The sequence below is a fragment of the Liolophura sinensis genome, chromosome 8 (assembly GCF_032854445.1).
Source record: "Liolophura sinensis isolate JHLJ2023 chromosome 8, CUHK_Ljap_v2, whole genome shotgun sequence".
NCBI lineage: Eukaryota > Metazoa > Mollusca > Polyplacophora > Chitonida > Chitonidae > Liolophura > Liolophura sinensis.
Window position 1 is genome coordinate 14432474 of NC_088302.1, and position 15717 is coordinate 14448190.

General features: G+C 40.8%; 1 protein-coding gene across 4 annotated transcripts in view; it reads left to right on the plus strand.

The window, feature by feature from the left end:
* Positions 1–15037, plus strand: part of LOC135473844 (uncharacterized) — a 34625-nt gene extending 19588 nt beyond the window's left edge. For 2 of the 4 annotated variants that reach the window (XM_064753760.1, XM_064753763.1), the window contains exon 2: positions 12914–15037. In XM_064753760.1, the coding sequence (XP_064609830.1) occupies positions 13089–14333 (1245 nt within the window). In that variant the 5' untranslated portion in view covers positions 12914–13088 and the 3' untranslated portion in view covers positions 14334–15037. Of the gene's footprint in view, positions 1–3966; positions 4070–8881; positions 8949–12913 lie in introns of those variants that run through there. The other 2 variants (XM_064753762.1, XM_064753761.1) reach the window with 2 other exon arrangements.
* Positions 15038–15717: the final 680 nt, after the last annotated feature.

The following is a 15717-nucleotide window of genomic DNA, read 5'->3' on the forward strand; positions in this document are numbered from 1 at the left end:
ATCATTGTACGCAATGACTGTAGTCATAACACGGTGGTAGAACTTAAATCGCTTTGTGGAATTGGCTTTTTGGCAAGCTGATCTCTATATTTTTAGATTCCCAGTTCATACTGATAAATAATGTACATTGACATAAAACGTTTTCACGGGCGACTTGATGTCGAACCGATCACCGCTATAGACTATAGACCAATCTATGATCCCCCTCGGTATAGTATCCCTTCCTATTAAGGAAAGGCACTTTACGCCTTGATCAATCCCCTTCATTGGTGTCCCATGTATCCCGTGTGCCCATGTCCCGTCCCGCCGTCTCATCTCAGATAAGCTTTTTATGTATATTTAAACACTGCATTGGTTGCTGATGCATATTATACCTATTTTGATGTTCCACAAGTCTCCGAAATTGTGTGAAGGGTTGGCGTTGGGCACGATATGTTTCTGAAGATTGTCGGCGTTACGAAGGTGGTCGTTTGACCACAGTATTTACCTGTTTAGGTACAGTTCCAGATTTTGCTTTATTCGGATACTTTTGTATGTATATGTGAATATTTAGGGTTTTACATCATAATTAACAATTAACAATAATATGACGACGAAGAGTCATTCGATGTGTTTACATGTACTGTGTCTTCTCGTGGCACGGCGAGTCCATGCCGCTTAAGTGCTGCTGCCACTGAAGTATCATGCCGAAGACACCAGATATGACATCCCACCCGGTCACATTATTCTAACACCGGGTCTACCAGTCTTGTTTCCTTGCTGTGACCTCTAAGTGATAAGCGACAAGCAAGGTGACAACATATTCTGATACGTGAAACACGCTGTATTTGTTGAACATCGAAGACACATAATACTATGAGCATACCCAATATCAAGCCGTATAATCGCCCAGTTTTAGGAAACTCGGTCCAGTGATGTTTCTTGCAATTTATTAGACGATGCAAAGGAACCAGGTGGGGATGCTTAGTCTACTAGCAGAATCATGGTTTATGCAGGAGTGCATCGAAAAAGTCTGATGCGAACTCATGGAGTCTTTAGAGATGGCCAGTGCAAGCTCTTGAATCCCTGAGTCTTTAACCATGTAACATGAGTTCTGTGGTCAAACTAAGCTGTGAGTTCAATAAAAAATGTAGATAGGCTTACTAAGGACAAAGACAATTTTGTCTCAAATGACCTGAGTGGCTGTGTGTGACGGACCCGAACGCTGTAACGACCGGGAAAAGCAATCAGGGGAAGTCTTGACGACTAACTCCCGGCTTCCCGGGCTATTAGACAGGATGTGGCCAAGAACTATCGATGGTGACGAACTTTGTCACATCATTCTAGCTCATTTCTGCTGCACGTATCTGCTGGGAAATCTTGTTCTGCTGTAGTGAGGTCGTGGACGGAAGGATAAAGCTTAGCGGTTGAGTGATTTGGTTTTCAGTGATGTGTGTTTCACGCTGTGATCAAGAACATTTCACTCATTCCAACACGGTGGGTTTCGAGGTGCGGGAAACCGGAAAGGTCAATTCGGATGATGAATATGATTTCAAAATCTACGTTTAAAAGTATGAAGGGGGTGAAAATAAAAGAAACCCCAGAAAAAGACTAGTCAGAATCCGTAGTATATTGCTATAGGGGTCAAGCTACATTTACGTAGTGGAAAGTGGGCTGTAAAGCGAACAAAACGATTGTGTGACAGATGAGCTCTTAGAGGACTAAAATAATCAAGAATGCGTTCAAAGTTGATTACAAAAATGAAACAAGACAAGGTTTCGCCTGTATCCGAATATATTTGAAAAAGAATGAGTCCGTTGCTGTCTTTGACCTTATTTGCGCACTTTTTTCATGAAGTGGTCACTTTATATATCACGCCATTTAGATGGTATTTTCAGGAAAATCTATAGACCAATTTCAGATGGGGCTAAGATATCCCGAAGCCAATACAAGACATACCATGCCCTTTTTTGCTAATTGAGAAATCATTCAGCAAAGTAAGCATGTACATTTGTATATGAGAACTGATGGAGAGCTTCAATCGCCCATTGAAGGTCATAACTCAAAATGTAGGTGGGTTAACTTCTTTAACACCCAAGAATTCGATGACTTATACGATGGCAGTAAGAGTTTGTGGGTCAAAGAACCCATAATGTCTGGATGAAACTACAGCCCTTCGCCAGTCGCCAGGGCCCGGCTTCACGAAACTTCTTAAGTTCAGTATAAATTTCTTAAGTTGGTAAGTCCTGCATGGAATGATTCTCACACAGCTCGAGTCAAACACTACATAAGTATGGTATTATGTTGCTTAAAGCAAAAAAATAATAATAAAATAAATAAGTAAATAAACTCAAGAAATTTCGGGCCCAGCTACTTTTGGGCCTATCAATTAAATAAAACGAGAGGGTGGGCTCCATAGAGAAGAGCGCTTTGCTCATTGAGCCAGAGAAGGCACCATGTTCACCCGAACAGTCAAACATGTACGAAGGTGAGAGAGAAAGTGCTTCAAAGCTAAAGTCAAGTATAAAGATCAAACAGCCATCACAAATGGTTGGCTAACTAAACTAATGTAAAAACGGATAAATAAACCAGTGATAAATGAAGTACTCAATAAACCACTCATTTAATCAAAGAAGGGACATCTAGCTAGGAGTGCCCCACTTCATCTGATCACAAATTCACGGGCCTATACATGCGTGTTAGTGGAACATTGGCTGATGTAAAAGGCAAATTGCTCAGCATCTGATCAGCGTTTGATAATGTTATTACATTTTGTCTAGATTGACTATAAACATACAAGGGAGCTGTTTTACTGGTTGGTGTATGGCGAACCGGCAATTAATGGTACGTTACACGCCTGTGGCCACTATACGGTATACTAATGGGCAGGGCAATCTTCAGAATATACCAGGAGCACCCTTTGTCACATGCCATGTCGGAAAATTGCTTTTCGTGACTGTATGTTCTTTGATAACAAACGTTATCATGCCCGTATGCTAGTAGTATACAAAGGCGCTCTCTGTTGAAGTCACTCTAGAAACTCATTTTGTCCGAAGCATGTGCAATAGTAGTGAGACGTGGCTGTATGGCCATGTGGTTTGAAAGGCGTCTGGAAACTTGGCAGTGAATACAGTTCCATTTAATGCGATTTTCTTGTAGACTTCGGGTGGATTTATCTTGTCAGTCCAGGTGTATTGTTTTAATATCCTTGTTTGTTGTGGGAAGTAAGTGGGTGGGTGATTCAGACGTATCCCGGTGGCGAGAAGATCAGTTCGTCTCTCATTTCTCCCCTGTACCATAGTTCTGGGACCCCCCCCCCCCCCCCCCTCCCATCATTATGAAATAACCAATGAACAGAACAGTCTTTTTCATTAAGCCTGTCTTCCTTTATTAATTAATAAATCAATCAATTTATGTAAAACTTAGGCGTTTAATTACGTTGAGTGATAAAAATAACTAACACTTCATTTGGATTTCACGGTTTATTTATTAATTATCATTCGTTTTCGTCTTATTTTTAGTGAGAAGTTAACATTGAATATGTTATTGGTTTTTGTATGAAATTGAAATTGTGTTACGTCGTTATTGATATGTAGCACTCTTAAAAACTTGAATACCAACGGAACAATGCCTGTGTATGATCATAACATCAGCGCACACTGATACACCTGTCGTGTCTAGGTACTCTGTAATACAAACATGCAGCATATGTGTATTTTGAAGAAAAGCTCGGCATTAGCTGTCATTCATTTTTCATCAGCTAAATAGGGCGCAACAGCCGGGACAGTGGGAACTGGGTTGACTCACCTCACCTGAGAGAAACTCTTTGATGTAACTAATTATCCTACAGGTATGTTTGCTGCAGTATTCTGGCAAACGGTTCCAGTGGGTAGATTTCTTCCCCGCAAGCCATTGGTTGCCGTGCTGTAGCGGACACATACTGCACTCTGGGATGGTACAAGTACTCACTGCGCCACCTTAGATAACATACGTTAAACGGGTCGTGTATAACCCTCTAGGAGGAATAGGCCTATATAGCTGCCAAGATCTCTACAGGTCTGGTCATTCGCCGTGTGTAGGAGCAGGGTGTGTAAGTATATACATTTAGTTTTCTGTTTGATATACTCAAATAATTACTTACAGAAGTAGGTTCATGACATCTTAATGAACCATAGTAACTGTAACGACTGTTAACGTAATGGTTTTAGCGACGTTTAAATAGATTGATAAGTTAAGACGAATTTGATACTTTCAAATGAATTTGTGCTTGTTATGGCTTTCGATAGAGCAAAAACGAATAATACCGACTTTCGTAGGGAAAATGTACCTAGCAAACATCTAACGAGCGCTGGATTCGAGTCTGCAACCTTCTTGGTCAGCGACCTGTCGGAAGAGAAGATGGCATGCTTTTGTTGAATGAGCCAGGGAGGTTCTTTCCCCCGCTTGCGTTTAAAAACGAATTAATAATACTTTTAAAGTTTCCGGGTTCGTAGAAATGACGAGTTTACCAGCTATCCCTTTTTCATACTAAAATATAATGTTTCTAACTACTGAATCTGCATGTAACTTCTTAGTCCCTGGTTTGAGTCCGGCGTATGTTTAAGATCATTTATCTGTATGTCTCATGTGACAAAGTTCCCCTGTAACTTGAAACATATTGGTGGTTTATCCCGTATATGAGAAATGTATATGTTACCCTCTTGATAATTACAAATGGCCGCGATATCATGGTAATTTAATATAGATATATCACGCCACACTGTGACGCCCAGTAGGCTGTTACCGAAGACATACAGGTGATCCAGCGCAGGCGTTGCTTTGGCTCAAATACTCCGGGAGTATTTCGGCCACAAAGATCCATCATTGGTTTTCCTCGGCCAGACAGAATAAGAAATACATTTCGGCCTCGTCTGTTGCCATCGGCAAAACTGTGCTCTGTGCGAATGAAGTATGAATGGGATCGGTGTCGTCCATATCATCTGGATAACACGTGTTAATTCATGCGGCTAACATTTCATTGTTTTCGTCGCTGTGAAACAGACGCACGTACTAGGGCTAGGTGACCTGCCATTCCTCTGTATACATGCATTTCTCTGTACACAAGGGCTTCAGGTGTTTTTATATTAGCCTAAATGACATTATGTGTTTGTGTCATTTGTTGTGTGTAATACTAAAGACTTTAAAAATGACACTTGCTGCTGCCTTTCTTGGCGCTTAGCACCGAGGTGAGAGCAATGTGGTTGGGTTGGATATCATGTCTGGTGTCTTCGGCATAATACTTCGGCCGCATCACTTTGGTGGACTCGCCCTGGCACAGGAAAACACAGCAAATGTACACACACCAAATGAATCTTCTAAAGATTGTTAAATGAAAAGAAAATACAAAGATGAAGTATATACCGGATGAAAGAGCGAATAGTTTGATTAAATTTTTAAGAATTTTTCCAATCAAGTAAAATGGTTTTAAACCACCAGATTTCACAGAGTTCTGTAGCGACCTAGAGGGTATCAGTGACGTCACATCCATATTTTTTCCTTGAAATAGTTCAAATAGATCTAGATATATATAGATCTCTATCTATAGGCGCACAGAATAATGGAATCTAGCAGGCTGTGTGTGTTAAGTTGCACAAACCTAATGTCACTTCACTGGTCCCAATATGGTCACCGTAAAATCCAAAGTTTCAGATGCCTGAAAAATTCTGAAAAAATTAATAAATTAATAAATCCAACTACTTTTGTGGACAGTGTTTAACGATCTGCTGGGAAATCTTGTTCTGCTGTAGTGAGGTCGTGGACGGAAGGATAAAGCTTAGCGGTTGGATGATTTGTTTTTTCAGTGATGTGTGTTTTACGCTGTGATCAAGAACATTTCACTCATTCCAACACGGTAGGTTTCGAGGTGCGGGAAACCAGAAAGGTCAATTCGGATGATGATATGATTTCAAAATCTACGTTTAAAAGTATGAAGGGGGTGAAAATAAAGAAAAAGACTGGTCAGAATCCGTAGTATATTACTACAGGGGTCTAGCTATATTTGCATAGTGGCGACGGTCTATGTGTTTTAAGTTGCACAAACCTAATGTAACCTTACTGGTCCCAATATGGTCAGAAAGCCTCGCAGTAAAATCCAAAGTTTCAAATGCCTGAAAAATTGTAAAAAAAAAAATCCAACTACTTTTGCGGACAGTGTTTAACGATCTTTCATCTGACATTTACTTCACACTGGTGTTTTATTAGCCGTAAAACCCCAAACATACATACATACGTTGTTTGTATGTTTTATTTGTATGATTAATAATGGTTTTATTTCCCTTGAAACGTAATTTAATACTGCAGTAGTGTGGCATATGTGTATATTTTAAAATGAAATGTCTTGTCTCGATCCAGTTTGATGTACAGCATACATCTGGTGTAGGGTTACTAAGTAATATGGAACAGCCTGTGTTCGGTACCACACGTCGTTTAATTTCTAAAATTCACAGAAGTTGGAGTGTCACAGACACTATTTGTTGAATACCAAAAAGGCTATTATCTCAGTGAATATTAAAACTAGCATAATACCTGTATATTTTTTCACTGAGGTTATAAAGTGTTCCGTGGGGAGGTCTTTCAGCAACCTGCGGATGGTCGTGGGTTTCCCCCGGGCTGTGCCGGGTTCCCTCCCACCACAATGCTGGCCACCGTCGTATAAGTGAAATATTCTTGAGTACGGCGTAAAACACCAATCAAATAAATAAATAAATAAATATAAAAGAGTTATGTGCGGGTATTTTATTATGAAGCAAGGTTATTCACTTTGTCGTCAAATTGAAACCACAAATGTTGCCTGGTTCGTTGAAGTGGACCTTGAAATTACCGGTACGTCACATACATTACTATACATTATATGATGAGCTGGATTAATTTGTTGAAAATTCTGCATATCAGATTTGCTCTTGGTTACAGTTTACATTTGTAACTGCGTCCAACCGCTGTGTTGATGCGACCAAAGACGGTACGAGTTCAAATCTGGTTTGTGCCAATATATTGCTTGCTTTCACAATTATTGCATTTGCATGCGTGTGCGATATTATCCTGATTTAATATACTGAGTGAAATGTCACAGGAGATGCAGTGCCGGCGAATATGACTAATGACTACATGTATGTCACCTGCTGGTGTTTAGAACGAAAACACAGTTTTGCCCACCTTCCCCCAGTAACAACCATGTCGCATGTTCATTTGTTATGGCAGCTGTTGTAGGATATAGACATAGCATGTTATCACATGATCGTTTCAATTTACGCTACACACGCTTGTCGTGTTTATGTGGTCGCGTATGGTGCACATAATATCTAGGTCATGAGTGCCAAAGGATAAGAAGGCAAGATGACCCCAGACCCCTGCACAACTGCATGTCGTTATGACTGTATGGTGCACATGCACGTAATTCATGTGTCCAACGAACAGACGCGCATACAGACAGACAGACAGCTAAAAACAGGAGTTAGATGTGATGGTTTACGTTTCAAATTTAAAAAAAAAATACCAACATCTGTTGGAGATGATTTGACCTAGTAAACCCATAGTCCCATAGGCCTACACGCAGAGATAATTTATATGAATGGATTATCTGTACGTGTTTTGAAAACTTTTATTACTTTTAATGATAGCTTTGTAAATTAATATGTTTTTATCGATTTTCGCTAGGCATATCGTGATTTAACCTGAAAAGAAACAGGAGTAATTTCCTTTTTATCTTATACCCGAGAACAACCACATTTCTATTGTTTAAACCAGTTCAATGCTTCCTTAAAATATATAGATTTGCACATGCGGAAACCTGTGTAACGCTCTTAAGCGTTGTTAAGGTGAAGTCATTGTTTCTTGGTGATTCGTTTCTTCGTTTCACAAAGTAATGTCGGCGCTTTAGTCCGAAATGTATTTATTGATTTATCAGATGTGCTTTAGATTGCACTAAAGAATATTTCACTTATATAACGGCGGTCACCATTATGGTTGGAGGAACTGAGCTCCATGTGTAGTTACTCTTCTGCGCCAGCACGCTAAACACTCGGTCACGCTTTAGCCGAAAGTTATGAACTTCTAATTATGCCTATCACATCGATTATCTGTGCTGTGTTAGCCCAGAATTTCAGCAAATTTTAAGCATGAAGCTTGAAATAATATGTTTTGCAAGAAAGAATAATGTTTTGGATATTGGTACAAAACGGTTTAGTGAAGGAGGTCGTATTTAACTCAAAAAAGTGGTGGAACGTAGATTCGAATTCTGGACATAACCAGTGCGAGGCTACAATATGAGTAAAGATCAGTGACCTCGTCGGTTGGTATATTGTGTCGAAATACCATTCAATGGCTGTCTGGAAGCTGCGCCATTTGCTTATTGATGTTAGTACACCAGATTATTTTATGTTATAAACTGGCCGCATTTTTCAGCAAAGGTTTACTTAGGCGGCAGCCCAAGCTTTACAATGTCTGTCTGTATGAATTTTAAATTGGTTTGATTTGTGCATAATAGAGGAGACATCGTTTAGGGGGCGACATCAAAATCGCTTTGTAAGTTCCCCATTGGCAACACCTGGTGCGTTCTATAAACACGTGTTAGGAACCCAGGGGCTTTCAATTCCCCTATACAGATGGGATTAGGCTTGAATGAGCTAGCCTCGCTCAGTACGATCGTCAGCGATTTTCTCCTTGTCAATGGTTGTAAGTCTGTCAGCGTAAACGGGATAAACTTGTCTGACGGTTTTGATAAGTATAGAGATTTATCGAACACAAGATTTAACCTTGTCATGCGTGCGTAAGTTTAACGCAGTTCACGTTTTTGTATACGCATATCCCTGTATGTTGTTCCCTAATGTCACATGTTGTTAGTGGAAATTTGCGACATGTTCAAAATCATGAGGTGAAAGTGTATATACCTACATCAAGCCTGGGAAGCTGATTGATGTGTACAAGAAGTTCAGGTATGTAATACTATAATACACCGAAGAAGGCTGATGGAAATTTGCAACATATTCAGATATGGGGTGATAATATATGCGTGCTCACAGCGTGGCGAACACATGGTTGGCCTGTATGTATGCAGACTTGGGGATGTTGGTGACAATGTGCGACATGTTCAACTCTGAGGTAAAAATATACATACATATAGCGTGGCGAGCATATTGGTATGTATGAAAACTCCAGGTATCGGTAGGTTATACTATAAATAACAGGGTACAGTTGCTGCATGAAATTTTGTGACATTTTAATTCACGAGAATAAATACAAACACATAACGTGGTTAACGCATAAGGGCCGGGCACAGTTGGTGGCGCTTTGCGACATCTTCAGCCATGAGGTGAACATCGGTTTGCAGATGTTATACTAAAAACTTCAGATATGTTATACTGTGAAAGTGTATACACCGTGGAGAATTAATGTGAATATGCAACATGTTCAACTGTGAGGTAAAAGTATAATTGTACATACCCACAGCGTTGCGAACATATTTCCTCGCAAACTTCATTGCGACATGTTCAACCTAGAGCTGAAAGTAAATACCTACCCAAAGCATCTTGAGCATATTTTTATGTTACTCATGTATTCAGGCTATCGAGCTGTCAGCTCTCGACAGTTCCTGATATCCCATCCCTCAGCATGCACTAGCTGTATAATAGGCCTACATTATAACACTTTTTCTATATTTATGCTGGGGGCCTCCGTGGCTCAGTCGGTTAGCGCGCTAGCGCAGCGTAATGACCCAGGAGTCTCTCACCAATGCGGTCGCTGTGAGTTCAAGTCCAGTTCATGCTGGCTTCCTCTCCGGCCGTACGTGGGAAGGTCTGCCAGCAACCTGCGGATGGTCGTGGGTTTCCCCCGGGCTGTGCCCGGTTTCCACCCACCATAATGCTGGCCGCTGTCGTATAAGTGAAATATTCTTGAGTACGGCGTAAAACACCAATCAAATAAATAAATAAATAAATACATTTATGCTGCTGCTTACATAAAGTATATATTGTATATTGAAAGGCAACATTAAATACGCTTAGCTCGCGAACTTCTTGCCTGTATCTAGCTCTCATTTCAGCTTCTAGCTGTGTTTTGATATGTGACGTAAATCACATTATTAGACCTCATAAGGTGATTCTTGGTTTCCATTGGTCAATACACGGTCACATTGTATTCCGCAATACATGATTCACAACGACAACGCGCTCAGGCAAAGCGTCACATTCACAAGGTAAGATCCCACATTCACGAGGCTATAGCCAATGATCTCGTGCGTTTGGTCTACTGCAGTTACCTCCCTTTGTGAGCTCTCCGATGTCTCTGGGCTCTGAACACGTGATATTCAAACTCGTGCTTTGCACTCGTTTAACATCACTTCTCTCGAGCTGACAATTCCTGACCTCTCATCTCAGCATGCACTGTCTGTATAATGCGCTATATGTAGGCAAAGCATGTGATTTTCCCATCTATACTGATTTCCCTATTTACATATCAAGCAAACAGCTTTGTACTTATTTATTTATTTAATATTTATTCTCGTGAGTGCGGCTTAAACACCAGATGTCGAGAACATTGGAAACATTAGTCTAAAATAACATGAAAAAGGGCTGTATAGCCTGTGCCTGGGCTAGTACCCTACATATCAGCAACCTGCGGATGGTCGTGGGTTCCCCCGGGCTCTGCCCGGTTTCCACCCACCATAATGCTGGCCGCCGTCGTATAAGTGAAATATTCTTGAGTACGGCGTAAAACATCAATCAAACAAAATAAATAATATAATACCCTAAAAGCCAAATATGAATGTCAAGATGGCCAATAGCCAAAGTTCACTTGACACCCACCTCTTGTCAACCCCCCGATCTATCAGTGTAGAGAATGACAAAAAGCAAACATAAGATGGATGGTTTCTGATATATTGTAATTTTCCAATCGTGTATAATTAACAGGTTATCCTCTCTGTTGATTAATTACGTTCTCTGACAGATATACGCGATCTGAACTGACGTGAAGAGTTACTTGTCATGTTTCATGCACATGAGCCCGTCATGAACCCATGTAATGTGGATTGCTTGCTGTTTAACTCTGCACCTAGCAATTTTTCAACAATATGAAATATTAGGCTTATCTAATAATAGCTGCTCAGTTACTGTATTTAGAACAACGTACGTAAGCCAACGTCTATACGCCATTTGCTCCGTACGTGAAAAGGTCTGCCAGCATGGATGGTCGTGAGTTTCCCCCGGGCTCTGCCCAGTTTCCACCCACCATAACGCTGGCCGCATGAGTGAAATATTCATGAGTACGGCGTAAAACACCAATCAGATAAATAAATATGCCATTTGCTGAGAATTTAGTGAAACGTAATATAATATTTACCCAGTGCTCAAATGTGACTCTATTTATCGCCATGCATGTCAACTAGATATAGGTATACAAATTATTAGAAAACAGAATCACTCGGACATTATCTTACATGTATTTTCAGTGTTTTGGGGCCTTGAGTCGACACATTTTACAATTCACATCAATATATACTTTTAATGATCAGTCACATGCCAGTTAATAACTGGTTAAAACCATCATATAGTTAAAATGATTCAATAGTAGCGATAACATAAATTTTCGTGTTTTGCCGTCAGCTTTATTGCTTTTCGTGGCCTATTGCTAAAATACTTTAAATCCCCCTTTTGAGCGCCTTAATGTCAGCTATGTATAAAACGCCTCAGGCGACTGTAAACGGTGGGACGGATTGTAGGTTCCGCAATTAACGTGGAATTACAAGTCTAAATTTGCGCTTTCACGAGATTAATTTTCCTTTTTTCACTAGCAAATCAACGCATTGGTTTTTACATGCAATGTAGTGTCTTTAATGTCGCCGGAGACATCCCAAAGGCATAAACCTAATAGAAAATACAGATAAAGGGTGTTAGGTAATGTATGGAAAGCATATATTGTGATGTTCAAAGAAATGTATTGATAACTACCGACAAAATCAATCATTTTTCTTATCCGATCGACTTATAATGGATTCCGAAGATTCGGTCGGCATGGAAAGGATTTCATAATCCCAGTATCTCGCATACATGAATTACATCCATGCTAAAAACATAATTTTGGGGAATATTTTGCCTGCAAAAAGGTTTAAATATGTATAAATGGATAGCCCAACAGACAGGGGTCTCACATGTGACGCAATGCCGCTGAAAGATAATTGGATATAGCTGATGGCATTTTTTATTACTACATAGTATGTCATCGGAATTATGGTTTTTATGCAATACCCAACTTCCACAGCAGTGTTAAACTCTGTCCAGAACTTCCGGAATTCACCTTAATCTTTCATATTCTACATATGGCACATATTTTCACTGACAAAATTTGCATAATTACACAAATTTGTAAATTTACCACATTTTTTGTGGCGTATTTTGTCAATGAACTGACGGGTTTAATGCGCGTTATCAGAAATGATGGGTTTTTTTTTTTCTCACAGATAGGAAGTGTGTTACCGGAGTTTAATGTGATCATTCCGCAACCTTTTTCTGTTTGTAATAAATCGACTGTTACCCATATGCCAAAGTGAGGTAGCTTTTTGAAGCTACAGGCTTTGATGCGGTCGCAAATTGTGGCAAAATCTATCGAACTTGACTGTGTGGAATTTCATTAAAGCCGATGGTAACATTTGATCACGTAGAAAATTCGATAAATTGTAACACGATTAGTGCTTCTAATTTCCAATACATTATCAAAGGACACTTTTCTAATACGACATCCAGGTCATGTGAAATGAGTCGGTAAACACAGTCTCCTTAATCGTTCTGGTCTAACTGGGTTATTGCGATACAGCCTCTTATTGTTGCCTTTTTTAACTTGGCCGTGTAATTGAGTCTTTATCTATCGTAAATATTTATAAGCTCTTGTGTTTATTATATTGCAGATCGTGTGAACTGAGAACAATGAATCCGCTGTCGTCGTTTTAAATCATGGACAAAAAGCCACTTTGGAGGAGGCTTGTAAGTTGATGAAGCACACGGGACGATCGAAACGATATAGGGAGGCAGATTTGGTGGAGAACGTGAAGAGGCAAAGGGGGACGGCTGTATCCCGTTGCCATGGCGACCCGACAGGGCCTCGTTTCGGGGAAGGTTTACAGAGGGCGTGACACTCAGGTCCGGGAGCACGTGATCACCCTGGTGAAATATCTCGAGACCGTTATACACGACATAAAGTACGTTGTCGGCGACTTGCAGATTCTCCTCGAACAGATCGATTTGGTATCTCGCCAGCTGGATGATTGCTCAAACCTACCCGCCAGTTCTCCGGCGAGAGACGACTCTCATCCAGCCAGGTGTGCCTGCTCAGCTCCCACAGCATCCCCGAGTGCCTTTATCAATCCGCTGCTGAGTAGGGCCAAGCGCGCCTCAGCCAATACCAAGAGGAGCAAGCGGACTGCCAAAACTAGAAAATATATGCACGAAGAGACGAGCAGTCCCGTGTCATGGAGCTCGTGCGAAGGGTCCATGCAGCGACGGAAAGAGAGCAACGCATCTGAAATGGACAAGATTTCGGTGGAGTTGAACGCTATGTGGGATAATGCCTTCGACAGTGACCTGTTGACCGGAAGCTGGACGGAAGGCTCAGTGAATCATCAACCTGGGTACTTTGATCACTCAACAAAGCCTTGTGAACTGTCAGGGCTGTCTGGGCGTCTTCAAAACAGTAACCTGGCAAGCCATGGCGCGTCGTGGCTCGACACCACCAACTTGGAACAATCACTAACTTCCGGTATAGAAATGCTATCATTTACGGACGACAGCGAGGAAGACTGCTTGTCGTCTGCTCTTTCATTTTTTCCATCAGGAGATGACGTTTCTGGACCGGTTTGTATAGATGTGGATCCTTACCACGTGTCGTGTAAAGACGTGATACCCGCTGGCTCAGGCAGAACGTACTGTGGCGTCTACGAAGCCGCCTTAGACGCCTGTCTAGAAACGTACTCTGATATGAGTACTAGTGACAGCTTTACCAGCGACGTGTCACTGTTCGGAGGAGAAGATTTGGAGAGTGTCGTGTCAGGGATTCATTACGAGCCACGTTACGACACACAGCTCAACACCTGGACGGCTTTCACAATGGTTCCTATCGAATCTCTGCACACGTCCGAAGACGATCTATCGGAAACCGCTTTAGACATCCTGAATGATAACGTTCCCTCATCTCCGGTCTTGGACAACGTCAATAAAACTATAAATGCCAATACTGAAACTGTGTCGTCTACGGAGGCCGATACACGCCATATTACCTCAGCGGTGGACGGCATAGGACAGAGTACAAACGCTTATATATTAAGTTGCTAGCTAACTGAAGTGGGTTTTTATTTTTGCTTGATCACCATGACATTCCATGTGTTTTATGATAAACATACCAAGAAGAAGTGCTCTCCTTCCGGATCTGCTTTTTGTGTCAGAGTATGGGATTCATCATTTGCATATTTTAAATAATTTTTTCCAGGAATTTTATCTCTTCCAAGATTTCGTTCAGAGTTTTCGATATTTTTCTATATATGCACTCTATCTGTCGTCTGTTCCATGCATCCTATGAAGTATCTATTTATTTTTTCCACTATTGTCCAGGATTATCCAGTAGCACCTGTGGCAATCACGTCAGGTACTGATTTTTTCATAATGCAGGGGTCTTTTGACATCTATGAGCAAGATACAAGTATACACGCTCATAATTTTAATAACATAATGCTCTCTTTGAACTGGAGTACTAGTATTTACAGTAGTTTACAAAACAACAATGCCAACTCTCCATTCTTGTAAAAAGCTGTTCACAAGCGTGTTGTGTGTCCTTGCTTTTCAGTTTACACGAATTTATGGAACTGTTTTTGTCTAGTCTCCAAACTTTTTTTATTATCATGGGCCTGAGATGAATTTAGTTCTCTAGACTATTACTCCGTTTCCCTCACTGTCACTACTGCTCACCTCCTCACCCGATTTTGTCTAATCCTGACCGTGTCTTTAACTATTGTTAAATACAGATCTGAATACAAACGTGAAAAGGCTTAGTAATCTTTTTGTCTGACATTTACTCTCCTAAATCATCACGCATTGGTTATTAGTCAGGGGATTTCACTCAAAAGTCGAATTTTGGTGCCAGCGTTGTTGTGACATAAAAGCACGCACTATACCATATTATGAATGTTCAGAAAATGTCAGAAGAGCTGACCAGATGTGTGGTAATTATGGCTCAGTCAGAAACTCTGACCAGATGTGTGATAATTATGGCTCAGTCAGAAGCTCTGACCAGATGTGTGGTAATTATGGCTCAGTCAGAAGCTCTGACTAGATGTGTGGTAATTATGGCTCAGTCAGAAACTCTGACCAGATGTGTGATAATTATGGCTCAGTCAGAAGCTCTGACTAGATGTGTGATAATTATGGCTCAGTCAGAAACTCTGACCAGATGTGTGATAATTATGGCTCAGTCAGAAGCTCTGACTAGATGTGTGGTAATTATGGCTCAGTCAGACGCTCTGAGCAGATGTGTGATAATTATGACAAAGTCAGAAGCTCTGAGCAGATCTGTGATAATTATGACACAGTGAGAAACTCTGAGCAGATGTGTGATAATTGTGGCTGAGTCAGACACTCTGACCAGATGTGTGATAATTATGACACGGTCAGAAGATCTGACCAGATGTGTGATAATTATGGCATAGTCAGAAGCTCTGCACAG